The 22782-nt window shown below is 54.8% G+C and overlaps 1 protein-coding gene across 6 annotated transcripts; it reads left to right on the top strand.

The window, feature by feature from the left end:
- The first annotated feature begins 726 nt into the window (after positions 1 to 726).
- RNF44 (ring finger protein 44) lies at positions 727 to 15841 on the top strand. 6 transcript variants are annotated; one of them, XM_037164033.2, is made up of 11 exons: positions 727 to 953; positions 10714 to 10865; positions 11038 to 11221; positions 11533 to 11700; positions 12036 to 12200; positions 12299 to 12460; positions 12532 to 12659; positions 12899 to 12986; positions 13076 to 13197; positions 13304 to 13403; positions 13551 to 15841. In XM_037164033.2, exons 2-11 carry the CDS (start codon positions 10759 to 10761, stop codon positions 13611 to 13613), a joined length of 1287 nt encoding a protein of 428 aa, XP_037019928.1. In that variant the 5' UTR covers positions 727 to 953; positions 10714 to 10758; the 3' UTR covers positions 13614 to 15841. The 6 variants fall into 6 exon arrangements, with proteins under 6 accessions (XP_037019928.1, XP_037019924.1, XP_037019927.1 ...); XM_037164029.2 differs by having other exon boundaries at positions 728 to 953; positions 12027 to 12200; XM_037164032.2 differs by lacking the exon at positions 727 to 953 and adding an exon at positions 4283 to 5928 and having other exon boundaries at positions 12027 to 12200.
- Positions 15842 to 22782: the final 6941 nt, after the last annotated feature.

The following is a 22782-nucleotide window of genomic DNA, read 5'->3' as shown; positions in this document are numbered from 1 at the left end:
GCTAAAATAAATAAATATATACATATAATTTTTTTTAAGTTGGCCTCAAAGTCGCGGGCCAGTGGAGAGGGCCCCAGGTCCCAGGCTGAGAAAGGATGTCCTCTTGGGCAGCCCTGGGAGGCAAGGTCTCCGGGGACTACGACTCTGGGCACGGCAGGCCACAGTAGGGTACACTGGGAGTTGTAGTCCTCGCCGGCTTAGGACGCCCACGGATGCAAGGCATCCGGGATGCTCTTGGGGATTTGGGATGGGCGCCCTGAGCAGGTTACCACCAGTCTCTATCCGGGCTGGCTGTAACGATGGGCATATGCCCTCTCTTGTCATTGCAGTGTCCCAACCTCCCCAAGGAGGTATTATTGCTACCATTTCCCAGATGAGGAAACTGAGACTCAGAAAAAGGCCCAAACGGGAGAACCAAGATCGGCTGACCACAGAGTGCTCTTTGTACACGGATCCTTGCTTCTCCATCTGCGGCTGGGAGCGAGGGTCAACTTCCTGTAAAGCAAAGGCTCTTTGAACGGTCACAGACTCGTATTAATTTTACAGATGAGAGACTATGTCAGCCACCACTCCATGGTTACGTGGACAGAAGTCCAAGCAGCTACGACGCCCAGCTCTAAGATCTTCGTCCCTCTCCAGCCCTTTCTCCTTTCCCGCGGGACGCCGAGTAGGCGTGGTCGGGCCATACCACGCCCTCTTCCCCCTCCCGCTCCTGCGCGCTTGGTGTAGTCCAGGTAGTTCCATGCACGCGGGAGCAGGGGCGAAAGCTGCGCAGCCGGCGTGGGCCCTGCGCTTGCGCCCAGTGGTGAGGTCCGCAGACCGTTCCACTGCGTGGGGCCAGAAGGGGTGCCGCGGCCGGTGACGCTCAGGCCGCAGCAGGACCGGGACCCGGGGCTGCAGCGGGAGCGACGCGCCGGCCGCCCGGTGGGGCTGGAGCCCCGCCGCGGCCCCAGGTAACGCCCAGCCTGGCTCCAACGCCGTGCGCCCGCGCCGCAGAGACAGCAAAGATGGAGCGATTGGGGGCGGCCACGGGCTGGCAGAGTAGCGCAGGACTTCCAGCGGGACCTCTCCCTGCGTCCGCAGGGCCGAAGCTCGCTGTCCCGGGACCCGGAGCCAGAGCCTCTCCACTTAAGTCCGTTCACTAGGTCCAAGTGCCCCATTCGCGGAGCCCCTGGGAACTACAAGTCTCAGCCTGCCCTGCGCACTGCGCATGCCCCGATTGTAACCCCCGGCGGGTCCAGGCTTCAGCTGCGGGCCCTGGCATCTGGGTTAGAGAACTGCGGGCATTTGGCCTCGTCACGTCCGTTCCATTTTACCGGCGCTCCCTGTGCCAACCTCTGGGGATCCAGAACGTCCTGGCCCCTGCTCTGGAGTGGTTGCGGTCCGGGACCAGATCACTGCACACCAGAGCCATCGTTAACTGCTTTCAGGATGTCGGATCGCCTGGGGTTGGGGGAACGGGGCGGGGCAGCCAGAGAGGGTCTGGTCCTGTCCAAGGTCACTCAACTTCCGTTGCCTGAGGGCCACTAAGCCTGAGTCTAACGGGTGTTAGAGGTAGGGAAGGCGGTGTGGGCAGGAAGGGGGTGGTGGGAAGCTGGCTTTCGAGTAGGAGAGACAGTTAAGATGGAGAGGAAATGGGGTATTTGGTCGGACTTATCTCCCTGGATCTGCTAGGCGCCGCAGTCCTGTAGCCCTCGGTTTTCATCTGTGGATGATATGGTGACCGTACCTGCTACCTGCTCTGCAGACCCAGGGGTGCCAGTGGTGAGAGCTGCAGGGAAGAGGAAGTTAGAAAGGACAGCCCCTCCCGGCGCCATACCCTCAAAGCTCCCACGTCCGAGCGCAAACCCAGGCCTGGAGAGTCAGGCAGGTACCCCCAAAGGTGCACACATAGGGAGAGAGAGAGCCACTGACTCTCTGAGGTGCTGTCGCCCATTTTACACTTGGCCAAATTGAGCCTCGGAGAGGGTGACTTCTGAAGGTCACACAGGCTGGCTTCAGCGGTTCTGTATTTAATCATCAGTGTGTTCCTGCCTTGTTGGCACATACTGAGTGCTCAGTAAATGTCACCTGTCACTAGTGTTGTTATCAGTGTCCTGATTTTACAAAGGAGAGACTATGAGGCAGAAAGAAGCCAAACAACTGGCCCAGAGTTTCAACGCTGGGGCCCAAGTGCTGCAGACCTGAGCCCCAATCCGGGAACACCTTTATAGGTACCCCACCCTCCCCCCATCTGCTCTTTCTAGGGGAGTCAGAGCTTGAGACTCAGATGTGAGGGCAGTTTGCTCAAGCCTGTCCTGGGCTGGCTCTGTGGGGCGCGGCGGGTGTCCCTGGGTGGTCTGCCTAGAAGCCTGCAGGGCCCTACTTCTCTGGAGGGCTTGAGGAGTTTTAGGAGAAGGGAGTGCAGCATTTTCTGACCCTGAGGAAGGGAGGGTGGCAGCCAGCTGTCCAAGCCCTTGTGTGGGCCAGTGCAGCAGGGCAGGGCCCCAGTGGGAACCAACATCCCTGCCTTCTTCCTGTTCAAGAGAGTCCCATCTCCTGCACAGGAGACCCAGGGATGGGGGCTGGAGCAGAGCAGCCATTGTTTTGCACTTGGAGCTATCAGAATTCAGATCCCCCTGTCACTTGTTTACCCTGTCACCTGGAGCCACCACTAGTCTCTGATCCTCTGTGGTCTCTCTCCTGTCCCAGGACTTCTGTGCTTTCATTAAACAGTCCTTGGGGCTGTTTGGACCCCAAGGTTGACATTTGCATGGCATGAACCAGACTTAATGTGAAATCAGGATGTGATCCCAGGTTTACCCCTTGATGGCTGTATGATGGTGGGTGAGTCACACCCCTTCTCCCCTGAGTTACCTCGTCTATAAAATGGGGCGAATACTTGTCATTGGAAGAACCAGTGAACCAATGATTAGGATGGGACTTGTCCAGACCATGCAGGAGGCCCTGGGACCCCAATTTCTGCACAGAACCTCATGGCAGATGTCTGGGCAAGGGTGAATCCCCTATTACCTGTGGTTTCTGGAACCCACTGGACCACACTTCCGGGATCTGTAGCAAGGGGTGTTACTTCCTGAGTCACCTTCCTCATCTGTATGATGAAAGTAGCAGAACTGGCCCTGCCGGGAGTGGGGGGTGGGGGGGTGGCAATGAGAATGCAGCTTGCAGGAAGTGTGCAGGCCACATCCCCACAGTGGAGTTCCAAAGCACAAGAGTCGGCAGGGAACCTGAAAGGGGATTTCATAGGAAAGTCCAGATTTCTGGCTTCTCTGGAAAATTGAGCCTCCTTCCCACTTATTCCAGAGTGATTCTACTTGCACTCGGGAAGGTATTGCAGGTTAGAGGGAGATGTGTTACTGGCCTCTGGCCCTAGGGAGAAGCCAAAAGTGCTGTAGGGGTTTCCTGAGGGCCCCAGGGGGTTGTGCGGGAGAGGAGGCTAGGGCAGGGCTTTCCTGGCCCCGTAGCCTAGGGCTGAGAGTCCAACCCAGAGCCCCTTCCGTGGCCATCCACCATGGCCTGTGAGCCAGGCCAGGGGGAGTCCCACCTGACGCAGGGTGCGGACAGTTGTGCTGTGTGTGGAGGAAGTCAGAGCAGCTGACTGCCAGAGACCAGGCGGTCTTTAAGCTGAGTCCCAAAGGCAGGGGTTTGCGTTAGGTGAGCAGAGGTTGCCTAGTGTTCTAGGCAGGGTGAATGGTACAGTCAGAGGCTTCAAGGATTGAAAGTACAGACCTGGATTGTGTCAGAAGAGTCACTTTCTGACTTGGGGAATGGGAAGGTTTCTTACTGTGTGGCCTGGGGCAAGTCAGTTCACCTCCTGGAGCCTTACATCATCACCCATAAAATGAGGTTGGTGGCGTCTGCCTCCCAGTGAAGGCTGGATGTTGTGCCCTTAAAAATTCTAAGTTCCCTCAGGCCAGTGGAGTATACAGTGATGGATTGTGACAGAGCTGTGTGCAAGTTAAATGGCATGAGGTGAAGGTCATGGTGCTTTGAGCTGAGTTTAGAGATGGGGCAGTTCGGTTCAAGCTGGAGACTTGGCAGCTTCCTTTAAGAGGTAAGATGGGAGCCGAGCCTCAAAGGGCAGAGAAGAGGGATGGGATTGGTAGAAAGGAGGAGAGGGCATCCTGGACGGGAAGGTGGCAGCAGGAAAGGCCAGGTGGAGCTCCAGCATGGTTGTGGGGGAGGGCTGGAGAGAGGGGGGTCTGAAAAGTTTTGTGGGGGGAAGCTTGGTAGGAGCACGTAGCTGAAGGCCAGGCAGCACGTTCTGTGCCCACACAGGCAAGCAGGGGGTTGCCTTGACATGTAGGCATCTTGGAATATGGAGAGAACTTTCTAATTGTGTTTGAATGGTGGGTTGCAGGGTTATAGGAGAAGAGAGTTGATAAGGTGACTAGAAAAAGCCATCTATCCCCCTGTATTATCCCCATCTATTCTTATACACACATAATGTTAACTGTGGTGGAGAGAGTGAGCCCAGCTTCCCAGGTACCGTCTGTAATGACGCATCAAGAGCTCGGTCTGTGCCTAGAGCTCAGTCTTGTGTTGCTGGCTGCGCGTACACGGTGCTACACAAGATTTCAGTAAGCGTGTCTGTTCCCCAAACTTACAGGTTTTTCTATTGGATACCTTTCCAGAAGGGGAAGTTATGACCAAAGGATCAGAAGTTTTTATGGCTTAAAACTAAAAACATACTCTTTGACAGGAATTTTCTTTAGACTTTTCAGTAGATTATATACTGTACAGGGTTGTTGTTGTTTTTTAAGAGCAAATGTACAAAAGCATGTACAATAAAAAGTCTACCCTCCTGACCCAGGAGTCTCTTACAGTTCTCCCTGAGGACAATTGTCAGTTTCTTCTATATTCTTCCACAAATATTCTGCAGATATTTTTGTATGTATCTATTTTTTAAAAAATAGATACATACTGTTATATTCTGTTGAGCATCTTGCTTTCAATATTTTTAAAATTTATCTTTAGAGAGGGAGAGAAGCACTGATGTGTGAAAGATACAGCGATAGGTTGCACCTCTTGCACACCCCTAAGTGGGAACAGGCATGTGCCCAGCCTGGGAATCTAAGTGGCAGTCCTTTGGTTCACAGGCCACTCAGTCCACTGAGCCACACCAGCCAAGCAGAGCTCATACACCATTCTTGATGGGGGCGGTTCCCAGCTCTTGGATATTTCGGGTACTACTGATCTTTTTGCTTAAATAATCAATATGGTGTTAATTTTCCACTTTGTATATCTGCCCAGGGAGGGCATCGCGTCAAAGGGGGAACTTCAGCTTTAGCTTAGGTTCAAACACATGGTCAGCCACACTTCCGTGGCTTGTGACCTGGGGGCAGTGATACTTCTCTTGATCCTCTTTACCCGTCTGTAAAATGGGCAGGTTGTACTAATCCTTCTGTCACATAGGTGCTGGGAGTATAGTAGAAAACTAAAAACTTGGCTGGCTTACTTCCCCAATCCCCCTTAGTCAAGAAGCAACTGAAGTGCCCGACGCCTACTTCTCTAGCTTCAAATGGTTACCCGCCCCTTCTCCTGGCCATGTTGGGGGCGGGGCATGTAAAATGTCTCTGTGACGTCAGTATGTGCAGGGCCAATCCCCCTGCCGGTTAGGCATTAGCTTATTTACATAGATAGCCCACTATTGGTTCGCTAGGCAGTGAGGGCCGTCCCAGCTTTTTAAAGCTGCCGCGCAGTATAAACTAGTAGATGTGGAGCAGCCAGACCCTGATGTCATCGAGCGCAGTACCTTTTGGGGTTGACGTCATTTCTGGGGAGCTTGCCGGTACAGAGCTGTTAGAGCTTTCCTAACCACTCGGGCTGGCCTAAGACGACCCCCCCCCAAATCCTAAGTGAAGATTGGCCCCACTGCAGTTCAGTGTCTCAGGTGGCGCCCTGCCTCCAGAAGGGAACCATGATACAGTAAGTCCGGGCTGCGGTTCTCTCGACGGGACCCATTTTTCCAGCAGGGAAACTGAGCCTCAGAGGGGCGAGTAGCTCGTGAGTTTGCTTAATGAGTTCGAATTGCAGCTGATTGGGTTTTCCCTCCTCCGAGTCTCCCATCTTTAGGTCTGGCCGTGTGGCCCCGCCCCTTGCCTGTGCTAGCTGCGGTCACTTTAAGTGCGAAAGTGGGGGCGAGTTTTTTTTCAATCTGCCTCCCAAAATGGCGGCTCACTAATCACGTGCCTAGCTGCAGCGAATGATTGGCTCTTGGGGCCCCAATGGGGCGGGGCTGCCGCGGGCAGCAGTCTGCTACTGTTTGTCGGAACCTCTTAGCGCGCTCCCGCGAGGCCCCCCTCCCACCTGACGCGCGACCCCGTCGCTCCCAATGTTGTGAATCAAATGTCGGGTTTGTTACATTCCGCTGGCGCGGCGGACAGTTCTTAAAGGGCCAGCCGCGGGCAGCTGCGCAAACCCATCCGCGTCCTGCGTCGCCTCCAGCTCCCGGAGAGTCTGGGCCGAGGCAGGCTTAGCGCGCGTGGGCCTCGGGAGGCAGACGCCAGCGGACCGACAACAAAGAGAGAGGGCCCCGGAAGGAGCAGGACTGCCCGCGGACTGGGGGTGGGGAGGGGAGCATATTGTTCCGCAGGGCGGGGGCTCTTAAAGGGTCCGGGCAGCCCTGCAGCACCACCACCGCCCCCTTGCCCAGCTTGGCCGCCCTAGATCGGGAACAAAGGAATCAACGTGTGTCCAGGCGGCTGAAGGTGAGTCAGGGCCAGAGCCCCCAACTCCCTATTTCCGCATCCCTGGAAACTGCTGCCCCCCTCCCTTAGGACTGGGGGCTGTGATAGAGCTGGCTCCGCAGGGGTTAATCACGGGAAGTCCGGCGGGGGCGGCGTAGGATCAGAGACACCCCCGTCCCAGCGACCCCCGAGGCCTCCACGAGTCCTCCTGCTCCAGAGTCTGGGCGCTGCGGTTGGAGAGGAAGGAGCTGCCCCCTCCCCCTGCCGCCGCCACTTCCTTTGTTGTTGCTTTTGTCTCACGCCGAGCACATGGTCCGGGATCCTCGACTCTTAAAGTCACAGCGCTCAAGCTCAGACGCCGCAGTCTGGCCTCCCGCCCCCTTGTCCCTCCAAACGCGGCACAAAGGAGTGAGATGGGGATGAGAGAGGCCCCTCTCCGGGCGGTGTCCACACCCTGGTATTCCATTCCCTGGGAGGGGTAGCTGAGGAAGCTTCCCAGAGGCCTGAAACCTGTACGTGGCCCACATTGAGGGACCCCCTAGGGGACAGTGGTTCGCTGCCCCACTAGTGCAGCCTCTTGGGAGTCTTGCATCTCTGGTCATCTGGTTTGATTTGGGTGCTCTGGGAAGGAGAGATTTCCATCCCCATTTTACAGTTGTGGCAACTGAGACTAAGAACTGAAGAGATTTCCTTGAGCAAGGTCACCCAGGGAGTCCGGGCTGGCCAAGCAAGAACTCTTAGTCCCAAGTCTGGCTGTCCTGGCCTGCCTCTTTTGGGGGTTGAGGAGAGAGTAGGAAGGGGCTTCTCATCCTGTTTAGTCTGTTCATGCTTTCAGACTGGCTTTCCTTATCTGCAAAACAGCACCTGAGGCCACCTGACATGACTTGAAAGGGGTTTCCCTAGACCCAGATGGGGGTGGCTGCTGGAGCACTTGAAGTAGGGAATTGGCTGCTTCCTGGGGGGGAGGGCATGGGTGCAAGGGATGGTGCCTGCTTCCAGGCAGGATGGGATTTAGGGTTGGGACTTCAGGGAGAGAGCACAGCACACAGGAGTGTGGAAAGGCAGAGCAGTTAGGGGGCGTCCACACTTGCTGTTTGACCTTGAGCCAGCTACTAGCTCTAACTGGGAGCCTCCCTTGCTTCTTTCCACAAGGGCAAGTTGCAGGCACCTTCAGGAGCACTCCCCTGATCTCCTTTAGGGCCTGGGATAGAGTTGGGATCAGGCGGTTCTAAGGGTTCCTGATGCTAGTGGGTGAGGCGGGGGTTGGGGGAATCTGGGCCCAGGCGGCCAGCCAGGGCCAGTGCTGTCCCTCTCTGGGTTTGTGGTCTAGAGAAGGTGACTTCCTTTCTTTGCGGCTCAGTTTCCTCAGCTGTGAAGTGGGTGTGTCCCCTCTGCTGTCTCCATCCCTAGTGGAACGTAGAACTTCAGGAACCAGGGGCCTCCTCCTTGCCAGCTGGGGTGCTCCCCTAGGGAGGCATGTACCCCAGCAACTGCTTGCAGAGCTTGAAGTGGCCCCTGATTTCTGCTTGGAGGGTGGGGATGAAGGTGAGCTTCTCTCACTACCTGACCGTGGCCGCTTGAACCTAAGTCTTGCAGACCGCTCCTCCTGGGGCGCACAGCCCTGGCCAGTGCGCTGGGAGTGGCCACCACGCTGCTCCCGCTCTGCAATGAAGAAGCGGAGGCTCTGGGAGGGGAAGTGCTGTGCCTGAGACTCTGGCCAGAGATCAGGGTGTCCTGTGTGAGAACGCAGGGACCAGCACTGCCTTCTCTGGAACCGTTGTCACAGCTGGAGCCTCTTCTGTCTTTTGGTTTGGGTTCTCAGCAACTTGCTTCTTCCCTTTCCTGAGGGTGAGTGTCTTTGAGGGGTTGGGCTCGGAGCAGATTCCCACGGGCCTGGGCCTCTGTGGGGTTCGCACACCTGTGTCTTAATGCTGCCCAGGCTTCAGCAAGACAGTCTGGCTCGAGGAGCGGTTGAGGCCACTGCCAGGGTCGTGTCCCGGCACACTCACACCTCCAGCTGCCTGCTTCTGAGCATGGCTATGTGAGGTCTCGTTGAGACGGCTCGTGGGAAGTATCACAGCTATTGTTAACATTCCTCATCAGTGGGACTGGGTTCCCAGGATCTCAGGTCAGAGTGGAGATTCCTAAGCCGAGCCTGACTGTAGAAACTGCTGGAGAATTTGGTAAAAGTCTAGGGGTCCTTGTTTCCCAACTGTAAAGATTCTGATCCAGGAAGTCTGGGGTTGGCCAGACCCCAGATACTCAAGTATCACCTCTGCGTCTCTCTTGGCCTTTGTTTGCTAGGCTGAATTGTCAGCAGGCATCAGGGAGGCTGTGTGAGTACATGCATGTGTAAGGATGTGCACCGTAGGGATCATACACCTAGTCACCTGTGGTGGGCAGGTGGGGAACAGTCCCAGGGGGGCCGAGCAGAAATGAGGGCCCATGGAACCAGATCCCCTGCCCCCCGCCACTCCAAAGGCAGGTCTGTATGTGGTCTCCCAGGTTTGAATTGCTGGCACTAGCTCCACTATACCAGACTGGCCTTGGCCCTGTGTGATGTGCGTCCCCACACCAGGCCTGCCCTGCGCTAGACATAAGTTGGTCACTGGGCCCTTCACCCCTCTGACAAGTGAGCTGGGTGGGAGAGGTGTGTCCCCAGCCCCCACTTCCTGGCTGGGCCTCCTGACAGCTGGAGAAGCACCTTCCTTGGAGAGTCAGGGCCCAGGCTTGAATGCCAAGCGCAAAGGAGGTGTCTTTGCCTCGGTTGGCAGGAAGGAACAAGGTGGGGAGGGGACAGTGCAGCTGCCTCCTGGCTCTGTCACCAGAGAGGCGACACCCACAGCCGGAGGGCAGGGACGCACAGGAGTTCCATCAGAGGGGAAGGGGCAGTGGGGGCCTCCCTCTGGCACGAGCAGCAGCGGCTGTGCAGGGGCCTCCTCCCGACTTACGGTAATGAGTGCCACCTCCAACTTGCCCCCCCTGAGCCCCCAGCTCCCAGGGAGGGAGAAGACCTGCCACACCCCATTCCCACTCAGCTTCCTCCCTTAGGTCCTGGCTTCTTCTCCCCCCGCCCCCCCCCAGCAAGCTCCACCTCCCACTTGGGGTATATGTGCAGCCTCCAGGGCAAAGTCCTGGCCTCTTTCCAGACCCACCCGACCAACCAGGGTGGCTGGCTTCCTTCGTCACCTCCTGGAAAGCCCTTCGGGCTGGACCCCTCCCCTCAGCCAAGATGCAGCCCGAGGCTTGTGGATAGCCCCCCTCCCAGTTTTGACCCTTGTGCAAGTCCCATCTTCCATCTGAGCCTCAGTTTCTCACCTGTAAAATGGAGCCAACAGTGCCTCTTAAGACTAGGTGAAGTCCCACGTGGACAGGCAGTGTGGGACTGGGTTACAGAAAGAAACAAAGCAACAGCCGGGTCCGTACCTGGAAAGGCCCCGAGCCAGAGAAGGGAGGGAAGTGGCCCGGCAGGACTTTCCCATGAGGGGCAGCCTTGCCTTGGACTAGGTGTCCCCAAGGGCAGGAACTGGGTCAGAACCTGGCAACAGAGGAAGAAGGAAAACCAAGCCTCAAACCTGATTGGAATCCCCTGAGCCAACCAGATGGGAGGGAGGAAGCTAGAGTCCCCCTCCTTCCTGGAGGCCAACATTGAGACCGCACACCTGAGCATGCCCTGGGTACCCACACTGGGGGAGCCTTACCTGGGCCACCTGGCCCAGAAGTGTGCAGGCCAGCCCTCTGAAACTACCACAGCCCTCAGGAACTTGCTGCTGGTCTGCAGAGCGGAAGACTGCAGCCTGGGCCCCCTGCAGGCCAGGCTTGTCCCTGGGCTCAGTCCCGAGCCCAGTGCCCAGAAGAGGGCTGGACCCAGCGAGCCTGTGTGTGGGCATGGGAGCACGGGTGGGGGTGCGTGTCAGTGGCCCAGGAATCGGACTGCAGGAGTTTGAGTCTGCCTCTCAGACCCCCATGGGGCAAGTGACTGGACTTCTCTGTACCTACGTTTCTGTGTCATTTTGACTTACAGGGTCGTGAGCCCCGGCCCAGCCCCTCCACTTCTCTGCCACCCCTGATGCGACCATGGGCTCTGGCAGTGACTAGGTGGCCCCCCTCCACACCTGTGGGTCAGCGGCGATTGTCTGCGGGACCTGGCAGCACCCCGGCCTGGCTCTGGGGAAGGTAGGAGGGAACCTCCTAGGGCTCCTGGGGCTGGGGTTCAGGGGCCGGGGTGGCGGGGCACAGGGCCCTGAGCCTTCTTCCCTCCGCAGTGGGTGGTGACCTCGGCTTCCCTCCATGCCTGTGAGTGAGTGGCCCCCCTTAGTCCTACCCGGGCCTCCTCTCTGTGGTGCAGCCCTGGCCGTGAGGGCCGCCTGCCTGCCCAGGATGAGCGCTCACCCTCCCAGCAGCCGCCGCCCCGACCGCCACTCTTCCCCGTAGAAGAGCACCGAGCCTCGGCTCCTGCCGGCGGGAGCCCCCGAATGCTGCACCCAGCCTCCCAACAGAGCCCCCCGTTCATGGTCGACATCCACGAGCAGGTAGGCAGCACACCCCCGCCCCCCAGCCCAGCTCTCTGTGGAGCAGACATAGCCAGGCCCTGCTTCACAGGTTGGTAAACTGAGGCCCAGAGAAGGGGAGGGCCACCCTGGGGCCACGCAGTGGATGAGTGGTAGAGATGGCAGCCCACTCAGGTTCCCCGAGGGTCCCCTGCCCTTTGGGGAGTGGGGCAGAGGAACGGCCAGGTCTGCACCCAGGTCAGCCCCAGCTAGAGCAGGGAGGGAGGTGGCCCGGCAGGACTTTCTCACGGCTACGCTTCCTCCCAGCAATTCGGGCCCTTCTCTGCCCACAGGTGCACCAGGGAGCCGTCCCCCTGTCCTACACAGTCACCACAGTGACGACCCAAGGCTTCCCCTTGCCTTCAGGCCAGCACATCCCTGGCTGCAGTGCCCAACAGCTCCCAGCATGCTCCGTGATGTTCAGTGGGCAGCACTACCCGCTCTGCTGCCTCCCACCCCCGGTGAGTGAGGGCCTCTGCCCCCCCTTCCATCCCCACGAGAAGACCCAGCACAGGCCATGGCCCAACCACCAAGCTCACCACGCCCATCCGTGCCGGCAGAGCACCAGTGCGCTGCGCCCAGCCTCCCGACAGCCTGTTTGGGGTGGCACCTGCTGACAGTGCAGAGTATAGCATCCTGCCTGGGTGGCCGAGGCTAGGGGTGGGGTGGTCATTCCAGGGGGCCTCGGCGGGGTCTGTTGCTGGATGGGCTGGTGGCCCTGGCCCTGGTCACAAGCACAGGGCCAGCCCAGAAGAACCTTCTCCAGCCCCTGCCCCTCTCTCGGCAGCTGATCCAGGCGTGCACCATGCAGCAGCTGCCTGTGCCCTATCAGGCCTACCCCCACCTCATCTCCAGTGACCACTACATCCTGCACCCCCCACCGCCAGCCCCACACCCCCAGCCCACCCACATGGCGCCTCTGGGGCAGTTCATATCGCTGCAGACCCAGCACCCGCGGATGGTGAGTCTGGGTGATGGGGCTGGCGCCAGAGGAAGCAGCCTGTGGGGCGGGGCCTTCCCTGTGACTGGCTCCCGCTGACCCACACCCGCCTCTCCCAGCCCTTGCAGCGGCTGGACAGTGATGTGGACCTGCGGGGGGATCAGTACCCCCTGGGGAGCTTCGCCTACTCCACCTCTGCCCCGGGCCCAGCCCTTTCCCCGTCTGTGCCCCTGCACTACCTGCCCCACGACCCGCTGCACCAAGAGCTGTCCTTTGGAGTGGTGAGTGCCGCCTCCTGGGCTCGGGGATGGTGGGAGCCGAGCCCACCGGCTCACCACTGCCCTCGTCACAGCCCTATTCCCACATGGTGCCACGGAGACTGAGCACCCAGAGGTACCGCCTGCAACAGCCGCTACCGCCGCCGCCGCCCCCGCCACCACCCCCACCGCCGTATTACCCCAGCTTCCTGCCCTACTTCCTGTGAGTACCGACACATCTGTCCCAGACCATGGTGCTCTGTTCTCCTGGGGCCTCCAGTGGTGAGACCCCGCATAGCTGGTGGCATCTGGGCCTCTCAGGCCATCTGGCACTCCAGCAGACCACGCATCTGCAAGCACGTGCACCAGCTGGGCTATCCCTTCTTGCCATGTCTTGGGGCAAACGCTGCACCCTAGTGCCTGCTGAACTTGACTGGGCACCCCTGTGCCTTTGTCCCCTAGCTCGATGCTGCCAATGTCACCAACAGCAGTGGGACCCACCATCAGCCTGGATCTTGACGTGGACGATGTGGAGATGGAGAACTATGAGGTGCCACAGAACCCTGTTCTGGGAGGTGGGATCTTGGGGACCTCCAGCCCAGGCCACCACTGACCCGGTCCCCTTCTGCCCATATGCAGGCCCTCCTGAGCCTGGCAGAGCGGCTGGGGGACGCCAAGCCCCGAGGACTCGCCAAAGCGGACATAGAGCAGCTCCCGGCCTACCGCTTTAACCCGGACAGCCGGCAGTCTGAGCAGACGCTGTGAGTGCTGGGGACCCCTCCGGGGGTGGGGCCTCGGGGTCTGCCTAGAGCTTTCCCTCGCCGGCGGGGCAGCATGCAGGGGATGGTGCTCTCTGCTCTCCCCCAGGTGTGTGGTCTGCTTCAGTGACTTTGAGGCACGGCAGCTGCTCCGAGTCCTCCCCTGCAACCACGAGTTCCACACCAAGTGTGTCGACAAGTGGCTGAAGGTGATGCAGCCCTGGGCACTCTTCCTGTCCTGAGAGGGGAGGGCTGGACTCGGGGCCACGTCCCTGCCAGGCGGCGGAAAAGACCCAGGTGGGATAGGGGGCAGGCGTGAGTGGGGTCTGATGTGTGGCTGCTTACCCCCGCCCCAGGCCAACCGGACGTGTCCCATCTGCCGGGCCGACGCCTCTGAAGTGCCCAGGGAGGCCGAGTGAGGCCCACAGCTGCCCGTGAGAGCCCTGCCTGAAGCTCTGGAAACTCGGGAAACCCAGGGAGGGTGGGGCAGGAGTGGCCCGGGCCTGTCTGGTTGTTTTGACTGTATCTCCAGAGCTGGTGCCGGGGTCAGCTCTGCAATAAGCCCCTGCGTTTGCCAAGCTCCAAAGACCCCATCCCCAGTCTGCCTGCCGGTCTGCCCGCCACGGAGCCGCCTGAGGGTCCCTAACTCAGTCTCCCTCCCATTTGCCCTCCGGTCCAGCTCCTCCTCCTGACAGCTCGGGGAGCCAGGGGTCTGTTCCCCCAGCCCAGTTGGTGAAAACCCTTGGCCCTAGGATGGGCAGAGGCACCATCCTGGGTTACACAGTCTCGCACTGAAACAGTGTGCCCTCTTCCCAGGTGGCACTGACAGGCAAAGACAGTGGCATGAGGCTGTTCCCGACCCGCAGGCCTTGGTCCTCCAGCCTTGATCCAGTCGGACAGCCCTACCCAGCCTGCTGGGAGAGGCGGGCCGGGCTCCCTAGAGGCCCCTTGCCCCAGGCACAACATTCCAGCCCCACCCCCAGGCTGGAGGGCCCTGAGCATGGGCCACAGGTATCCTGAGGGGCCTGGGCCAGACCAGGGAGAGTGACCGGTGTCCTGGTGGCCACTCCTCCCTGGCAGTGACAGGGGCCAGACCCTATGTCCAGTGTCCCCTTTCTGTCATTTTGCATGAACGTGAGGAGTAGCAGCTTTCCTGTATTCATTTGGCCCAGAATCACGTGTAGGATTTGGGAGTGTGGGTTTTTAAACAATGTTTCCTCTGTTAAATGGGCGGCTTAGGGACCACCCAGGACTGAGTGCCCAGGGGGCAAGGAATGGCCCGCTGGTGCTGCCCAGTCCACACACTCATGCGCAGCCGGGGCCCGGCCTGCGGCTGGCGGTCACAGGCAGAGTCGGGGGGGGGGGGGGGTCTGTGCTCAGCTGATAACTGCCATGCACTGTACTGCGCACGTCTGTCCCCCGAGCCCACCGGGACCGTGTGCTTTTCAGGGCATTTCTCCCTCCAGCCAGGGCCCGTCCCCGCCTGGGCGCATCTCCAGGGAAGTCCCAGGGGGACAGGGCCCCCTCCCAGCCTGAGCCCTGCCACCCCCCCAGGTCTGGAGTAGGCCCCAGCAGGGTCTGGCTGAGCTCCCTTCCCTCGCCCCCCCTGGTCTCTCCTGCCCTACTCCCCGCTGGGGTTGCTGCCCCGAACGAACTGCGTGTGGGGCCGGCACATCCTAGCAGGCAGCCCCTGGCGCCTGCTGCCTCAGGGATGCTCCAACCACCCTCGTTCCCCTGCAGCGGCCCCTGCTCCTGCCTCCCCCCCCCGCCTGCCACGGGGCCTCGTCAGCCTGGCCCCACCCCCGTGGAGAACCCAAAGTCTTACTGTATATAACTCCAGGTGATGTTTCTATATTTATAGCAGTGTCGAAACCCCGTGTGTTTTACACAGAACCACCCTCTCCGACCCACCCTTCCTCACCCTGACAAAAGGTTTCAAGACCCTCCAGTCCTGGGGGTGGGCCGGGCAGGCTCTCGGATTGTGCTGGCTGCCGCAGGGTCCCACAAGCAACTGTGGTGGGGCGGGGGCAGGGGGGGCACAACATTTTAAAAAATCATTTAAAAAAAGATTTATAAAACAATTATTTAGGATGTTTGTGATTTGCCGACCTTGCTATAGATGCCATGTTACCAATGATTTCCTATGGTGGGGGCTTGCTGATGTTTACTCACTTCCCAGCTTCTGGCCTGGGCACGGCCGTGGGCAGCATCCCCAGCCTGGCTGGGCCTGGCACCTGTGTTCTGTGTTAGAGGGGCGTTTTATATATATGTAACTGCATATATAGAGAGAAATATATGTACTTTGGGGGCCCTGTTCCTTGCACATTTTACAGTTACCTCATTCTTCCCATGTATGTATTTGAGAAAAAATGCTAATATATAGAGAAAAAATTGTTCTTAAAGCTTAAATGTGTGGTTTTTTTCCATTCCATTGGATTCACATTGGTTTGTAGCATTTAACATGACTAGTATGTTGTATTATATATATATGTGTATACTGATTGAAATTTTTAACAGATTTGTACTTTTTTTAAAATGAAAGTTGCTAGTTCTGCTTGACCAAGTAGTGCAATCATTATTTTTTTTAATATTGTTGCTGATTTCAGAGGGATATTCACTAATAAATGTATGATGTATATCGCGTATTGCCGAAGCTGCCTGTTGCTGCCTGTGTTCTTTGGGTGGGGTGTGGGGGCAGGGGTGTCCATCTGAGTGTGGGTGGGCATCCCCCGGAGGGGGCGAGCTGAACGGAGAGGCGGCAGAGGTCCTCTGCGGGGGAACCTGGTGTGTCCGTCTCCCCGCCCCCCATAGAGACGGTCCTACCCAGAGGGTTTAATGGTAACTGCCTCTCTCACAAATGAGGCAGGAGTATGTTACCAAGTGACAGGATTCTTTTTAACTGGTTTGAGGAAAGGGTCACTTACTGGGGTCCTATTATTTAAATTCTGTTCCAATGTGACAGGGACAGGATCCTTTCTTCTTACAACTTCGTTTCAAAGGCGTTCTTTCTGCGTCGTGCTTCTTGGTAGCTCTAGCTCAGTTTTCTGTCACTTCTCGGGACCTCCATGGGAGACCCGTTTATCCTGGGAATTCTAACAATCTGGGGTGGAGTCTGGTCACACCAACTTGAGTTGTGTGCCTGCCCGTGGACCCTTGCAACCCTCAAGGAGCTGCAACACCAGCATGACTTGGCCTGCATGAGACACCACCTGCCCGGACCTGGCCTGCCCGAGCATGTGTGATGAAGGGCCTGAGAACCACCAGGGGGCCCCGACGGCCGGGCGACGTTCCCCTGGCCCAGGCCCAGGCCGTCTGGAGTGCCGCAGGAAACCACGTGGGCTGGGGCTGAACGCCTGGGGCCTTGTCTGGTGTCTGCGCTGCTCCTCTGTAACCCTCCCTGGCCAGGGTCCTTTTCTTCCAGGCTTTAGGAACAGAATCCGATGCATGATTTTCTAAGCGTGATTCCAACACAGTCCTGTGGGAGCATGGCAGGGTTTGTGCAAACAAAAGGACTCTCCGATCAAGTTCAGGGACCCCATGTGGAAGGCAACGGGAGCCCGAGAGGCAGGCTTTTCTGAGCCTTGGCTCTGCCCGTGCGTGAGGTGAGTATCTGGGAGCAGGTACACACTGTGGGCAGCATGTCCCTTGGGCCACATGTAGGGCTCAAGTCACATTCTGTGGAGCACACTGGGAGACGGGGACCGGACCAGTGGGCCCTGGTCTGAGAAAACTGTCAGGTGAGGGACTCCTAAGCTTTTTACAGTATTTCAAGGAATACTGAAAAGAATCCTGGGAAGGGGAAAATCACAGGATCATATCAATGGATGCAAAATAAGATTGTCCAAATGCATTTGTGATAAAAACTCAGCAAGCCAGCAGGAGAAGGTGACTTCCTCAACTTGATATAGAGCATCTACAAAAAACCCAGGTGCTAACATTGCACTTAATGGGGTGAAAGACAATGCCCCCCACTAAGATCAGGATAACCAAGTAGACACTCCCCAGTCCTAGCCAGCACAATAAAGCAAGAAAAGGGAAATAAGGTCAGGCCTGCAGACAGAAAAGGAAGACATAAAACTCCCTATTTGCAGATGATCCGATGAAAATCTATGTAGACAATCCCAAGGAATCTACAGAAAAAAACATTCCTAGGACTACATGAGTTCATCAGGTCATAGCATACAAGGTCAATATAAATTAATCGTATTCCTGTATACTAACAATGAACATGAGGAAATTGAAATTAAAAACAAGGCCACCATTTGGAATCACTTAAAAGAGACACGAAGCAGGTGTACACCTAACACAATGCTACAAGACTTGCACAGTAGGTCCCTCTTACCCACAGGAAATACGGCCCAGGTCGCTCAGTGGATGCCTGAAGTGACAGTACTGAACCTTATATAGGCTGGGGGTGGGGGGGAGTTGTTTTAAAGGTTTTATTTATTTTTAGAGAGAGGGGAAGGGAGAGGAGAGGGAGAGACATCAATGTGTGGCCGCCTCTCGTGCACCTACATAAATGAAGAAACATGTCATTTTTTGATAGGAAGACGTGACTCAGCATAGCAGAGATGTCATTTCTTCCCACATTGACCTGTAGGTTTAATGCAATTCCTATCAAAATTCCAGCAAAGTGGGGTTTCTTTTTGAGATGAAGGCAAATTTATATAAAAAGGCAAAGATCCCAGAGCAGTGAAGACAATTTTGAAAAGAAAAATACAAAAATCACTCTCCTTGACTTTAGACTTCCCGTAGTGCTGCCTTAACCCACGCGTGGCCGGAGGAGCAGGCGAGCAGAGCAACGAGGTGGAGAGACCGGAAACAGACCCGCGGAAGAACGGCCACCTGCTTTGCGACAGCTGGGAAGTCTTTCTTTTCGACAAATAACACTGGAGTAATTGGACTTCAATAAGGAAAAAAAAGAGGAATTGGCCTAAATCTCCCACTTTGTACAGAAGTGGACACAATGTGGACCATACAGAAAGGAAGGAAGTTGGGAGGAGGTGGACGAGGGTGGGATGAATGGTGATGCAGGGAGCCTCACCTTGGGGGTGAACACACAACACAACATACAGATGACACGGGATGCTACACCTGACACCTATGCACTTTTATTAACCAATGTCATCCCCAATAAAGTCAATGAAAAATTAAAAACTTAAAAAAAAAAGCACCATTGCCTGGCTGGTGTGCTCAGTGGGTCGAGCGCTGGCCTGCTAACTGGAAAGTCACAGGTTCAATTCCCTGTCAGGGCACACGCCTGGGTTGTGGGCCAGGCGCCCAGCTAAGGGCAGGTGAGAGGCAACTGATGGATGTTTCTTTCTCACATCAATGTTTTGCTCCCTCTCTTTCTCCCTCCCTTCTCTCTTTGAAAATAAATACATAAAGTCTTTAAAAAAAAATTTTTTTAAAGCTCTGACTGGTGTAGCTCAGTGGATTGAGCACGGGCCTGTGAAGCAAAGGGTTGCTGGTTCAATTCCCAGTCAAGGCACATGCCTGGGTTGCAGGCCAGTTCCTGGCAGTGGGTATACCAGAGGCAAACATACATTGATATTTCTCTGCCTCTCTCCTTCCCTTCTCCTCTGAAGATAAAAAAATAAAATCTTTAAAAAAAAAACTTTGAAAATTTGGCAAAAAACAGTTTAGTTAAAACAGCAATTTTCTACCTTCTTAATTTCATGTCACACATAAAGTAATTACTAAAATTCTGTGGCACACCAAAAACATAATTTTTGCCAATCTGACAAAAAAATTTAATACAATTTCAATTTATTAACACCAGACGACTGCTGTTGTTTTTGCTGTTGTCATTTTTTAATTTGACCATCTAAGGGAAGAGAGGTCAGTGCCCCGACTAAATAAATAGTCAGGCATTACATGTTTTAAAAATTCTTGCAGTACACTGGTTGAAAATCTCTTGGAACAGACTTCCAGCCGAGACGGAGGCATAAGTAGACACACTGTGCCTCCTTGCACAACCAAAAGAAGGCCAACAACAAATGTAAACACAAAAAACAACCAGAACTGACAGAAAATGGAACTGTATGGAACTCTGACAACCAAGGAGTTAAAGAAGAAACACGCACCCAGACCTGTAGGAGGGGCGGAGATGGGCAGCCGGGTGGAGAGGACTCCCAGTGAGGAAGTGGCTGGAGGACTGGGGCATCCCATATTCATGTGCAGATAAACCAGGAGGGACAACTGGGGAGCAAGACAGACCCACAACCCAGGGCCCCAGCAGGGAAATAAAGCCTCAAAACTCTGACTGAAAACAACTGTGGGGGTTGAGGCAGCAGCGGGAGAGACTCCCAGCCTCACAGGAGAGTCCATTGGACAGACCCACAGGGTCCTAGAATGTACACAAACCCACCCACCTGGGAATCAGCACCAGAAGGGCCCAGTTTGCTTGTGGGAAGCAGGGGAAGAGACTGAAATCTGGCAGAGAACAGAGCAAGTGCCATTGTTCCCTTCCCTAACCCTCCTGCATGTACAGTGTCACAACACAGCCATGTGAGTTGCTGCCCCCCCCCATGAACACTTAAGGCTCCGTCCTTTATATGTAACAGGTGTGCTGAGACCAAAAAAAAAAAAAAAAAAGGCCTAAATGAAAGACCAGATCAAAGCTCCAGGAAAAATACAGCTAAGCAACAAAGAGATAGCCAACCTATCAGACGCACAGTTCAAAACACTGGTAAACAGGATGCTCACAGAATTGGTTGAGTATGGTCACAAAGTAGAAGAAAAAGTGAAGGCTCTGCTAAGTGAAATAAAGGAAAATGTACAGGAAACCAACAGTGACAGGAAAGAACCCAGGATTCAAATCAATGGTTTGGACTAGAAGGAAAAAAAGAAACCAGAACAGAATAAAGAAACAGGAATTCAAAAAAATGAGGAGAGGCTTAGGAACCCCCAGGACAACTTTAAACATTCCAACATCAGAATCATAGGGCTGCCAGCAGGAGAAGAGGAAGACCAAGAAATTGAAAGCCTATTTGAAAACATAATGAAGGAGAACTTCCCCAATTTGACAAAGGAAATAGACTTCCAGGAAATCTAGGAAGCTCACAGAATCCCAAAGAAGTTAGACCCAAGGAAGCACACACCCAGCCACCTACTAATTACATTAGCCAAGATTAAAGATAAGGAGAGAATCCTAGAAGCAGCAAGAGGAAAGGAGACAGTCACCTACAAAGGAGTTCCTATCAGACTGTCAGCTGATTTCTCAAAAGAGACCTTGCAGACAAGAAGGGGCTGAAAAGAGGTATTCCAAGTCCTGAAAGGCAAGGACCAACACCCAAGATTTCTCTATCCAGCAAAGCTTTCATTTGGAATGGAAGGGCAGATAGAGTGCTTCCCAGATAAGATCAAGTTAAAGGAGTTCATCATCACCAAGCCCTTACTCTATGAAACGTTAAAGGGACTTATCTAAGAAAAAGAAGTTAAAAAATATAAACACTAAGGGACTTCCGCCAAGATGGAGGTATAGGTGGATGTGCCGTGCCTCCTCACACAACCAAGTTTAGAGACAACTAAATATTAGCAACAGAAAACACAGCCAGAACACGGAAAATTGAACTTTTTGGAAGTCCGTTAACAACAAATTCTTCAGCCTGACCGGTAAGGGGCGAAACCAGCGGCTGGTGAAGCGGGGTTGCACAGGAGGACTCGGTCAGACGCGCGGATCCCAGGCGCAGGGTTGGACCTAGTGAGCGACCAAGCGAGCGACCGCGGGGGAGACAGCGGGGGTGCGGTGCTGCGTGTTGACTGTGGTCGCGCATTTGTGCGCGGGTGGACAGGCGAGGGAGTGGGCGGTTGGACCGGCCCGGCGGGTCCCCGCGGCAAGCGGCAGTGGAGGGCGCCGCCATTTCCCTGCTCTGACCCCACCTCCACATACAGCGTCATAACCCAGCGACTCTGAGTGGCCCGGCCCAGGTGAACCACCTAATGCGCTGATCCTCACCCAGCTGTGAGAAACAGCAGAGGGGGCTGCCATTTCCCCGCTCTGACCACGCCCCCATATACAGCGTCACAACCCAGCATCCTGGGAGTCCAAGGCACCGCTTCTCACACTTAAAGGGCCAGAACAGACCAAAAATGTCGCAAAAAGATCTCAACGCCCCAGAGCCCATAGATCTAAGCGATGAAGAAATAGCAAAACTCTCAGATGCACAGTTTAAAACACTGGTGATCAGGATCTTCACAGAACTGGTTGATTATACCCACAAATTAGACAAATATATGAAGACGAAACTAATTGAAATGAATGGAATTGCACAGGACACCAATAGCAATGAAAAGGAAACTGGGACTCAAATCAATGGAGTGGACCAGAAGAAAGCAAATAATGGCCAAACAGAAAAGAGTCAAGAAGCAAGAATTCAAAGAAATGAGGAGAGTCTTAGGAACCTCCAGGACATCTTTAAACGCTCCAACATCCGAATTATGGGGGTACCAGAAGGGGGGAAAGGCACAGCCACCAGTGGAAAACTTATTTGAACAAATAATAAAGGAGAATTTCCCCAATCTGGCAAAGGAAATAGACTTCCAGGAAATCCAGGAAGCTCAGAGAGTCCCAAAGAAGTTGGACCCAAGAAGGAACACACCAAGGCATATCATCATTACATTAGCCAAAATTAAAATGAAGGAGAGAATCCTAGAAGCAGCAAGAGCTAAGGGGACAGTCACCTACAAAGGAGTCCCCATCAGACTGTCAGCTGATTTCTCAAAAGAGACCTTGCAGGCAAGAAGGGGCTGGAAAGAGGTATTCCAAGTCATGAAATCTAAAGACCTACAACCAAGATTGCTCTATCCAGCAAAACTTTCATTTAGAATGGAAGGACAGATAAGGTGCTTCTCAGATAAGATCAAATTCAAGGAGTTCATCATCACCAAGCCCTTATTATATGAAATGTTAAAGGGACTTATCTAAGAAAAAGAAGTTAAAGAAACATGAACAGTGAAAGGACAGCAAACTCACAGTTATTAACAACCACGCCTAAAACGAAAGCAAACTAAAAGGACAGCTAGATCAGGAGTGGAAACATAGAAATGAAGATCTCAAGGAGGGTTAGCAACAGGGGAGTGGGAGGAGGAGGGGGGGAGAAGGTACAGAAAATAAGTAGCATAGACAGCAGATAGAAAATAGAAGGGGGGGGCAAGAATAGCATGGGAAATATAGAATCTAAAGAACTTGAGACACATGGTCATGAACTAAAGGGGGGTAATGGTGGGGACGGGGGGTAGGGTGGAGGGGAATGAAAGGGGGAATAGAACAACTGTAACGGCATAATCAATAAAAAATTATATATATATATATATATATATATATATATATATATATATATATAAACACTAAAATGACAACAAACTCACAGTTATTAACAACCAAACCTAAAACAAAAACAAAAATGAACTAAGCAAAGAACTAGAACAGAAACAGAACACAGAAATGGAGATCACATGGAGGGTTACCAGCAGGGAAGTGGAAGGGGGAAGAGAGGGGGAAAAGGTACAGAGAATAAATAGCATAGATGGTACGTAGAAAATAGAGGGTGGTTAAAAATAGTATAGGAGATGTAGAAGCCAAAG

The sequence above is a fragment of the Artibeus jamaicensis genome, unplaced genomic scaffold, assembly GCF_021234435.1.
Source record: "Artibeus jamaicensis isolate MK-2021 breed Jamaican fruit bat unplaced genomic scaffold, CSHL_Jam_final contig_1085, whole genome shotgun sequence".
In the NCBI taxonomy this organism is placed as follows: domain Eukaryota; kingdom Metazoa; phylum Chordata; class Mammalia; order Chiroptera; family Phyllostomidae; genus Artibeus; species Artibeus jamaicensis.
This window is presented reverse-complemented; position numbering and strand designations above follow the sequence as displayed.

Excerpts from the sequence above, each read along its gene's own strand:
- RNF44 (XM_037164029.2), top strand. The coding sequence starts at position 10,759 with ATGCGACCATGGGCTCTGGCAGTGACTAGGTGGCCCCCCTCCACACCT. Across the intron at positions 10,866-11,037 it reads CCGGCCTGGCTCTGGGGAAG|CCCTGGCCGTGAGGGCCGCC; the intron begins GTAGGAGGGAAC and ends TCTGTGGTGCAG. Across the intron at positions 12,987-13,075 it reads TGGAGATGGAGAACTATGAG|GCCCTCCTGAGCCTGGCAGA; the intron begins GTGCCACAGAAC and ends GCCCATATGCAG.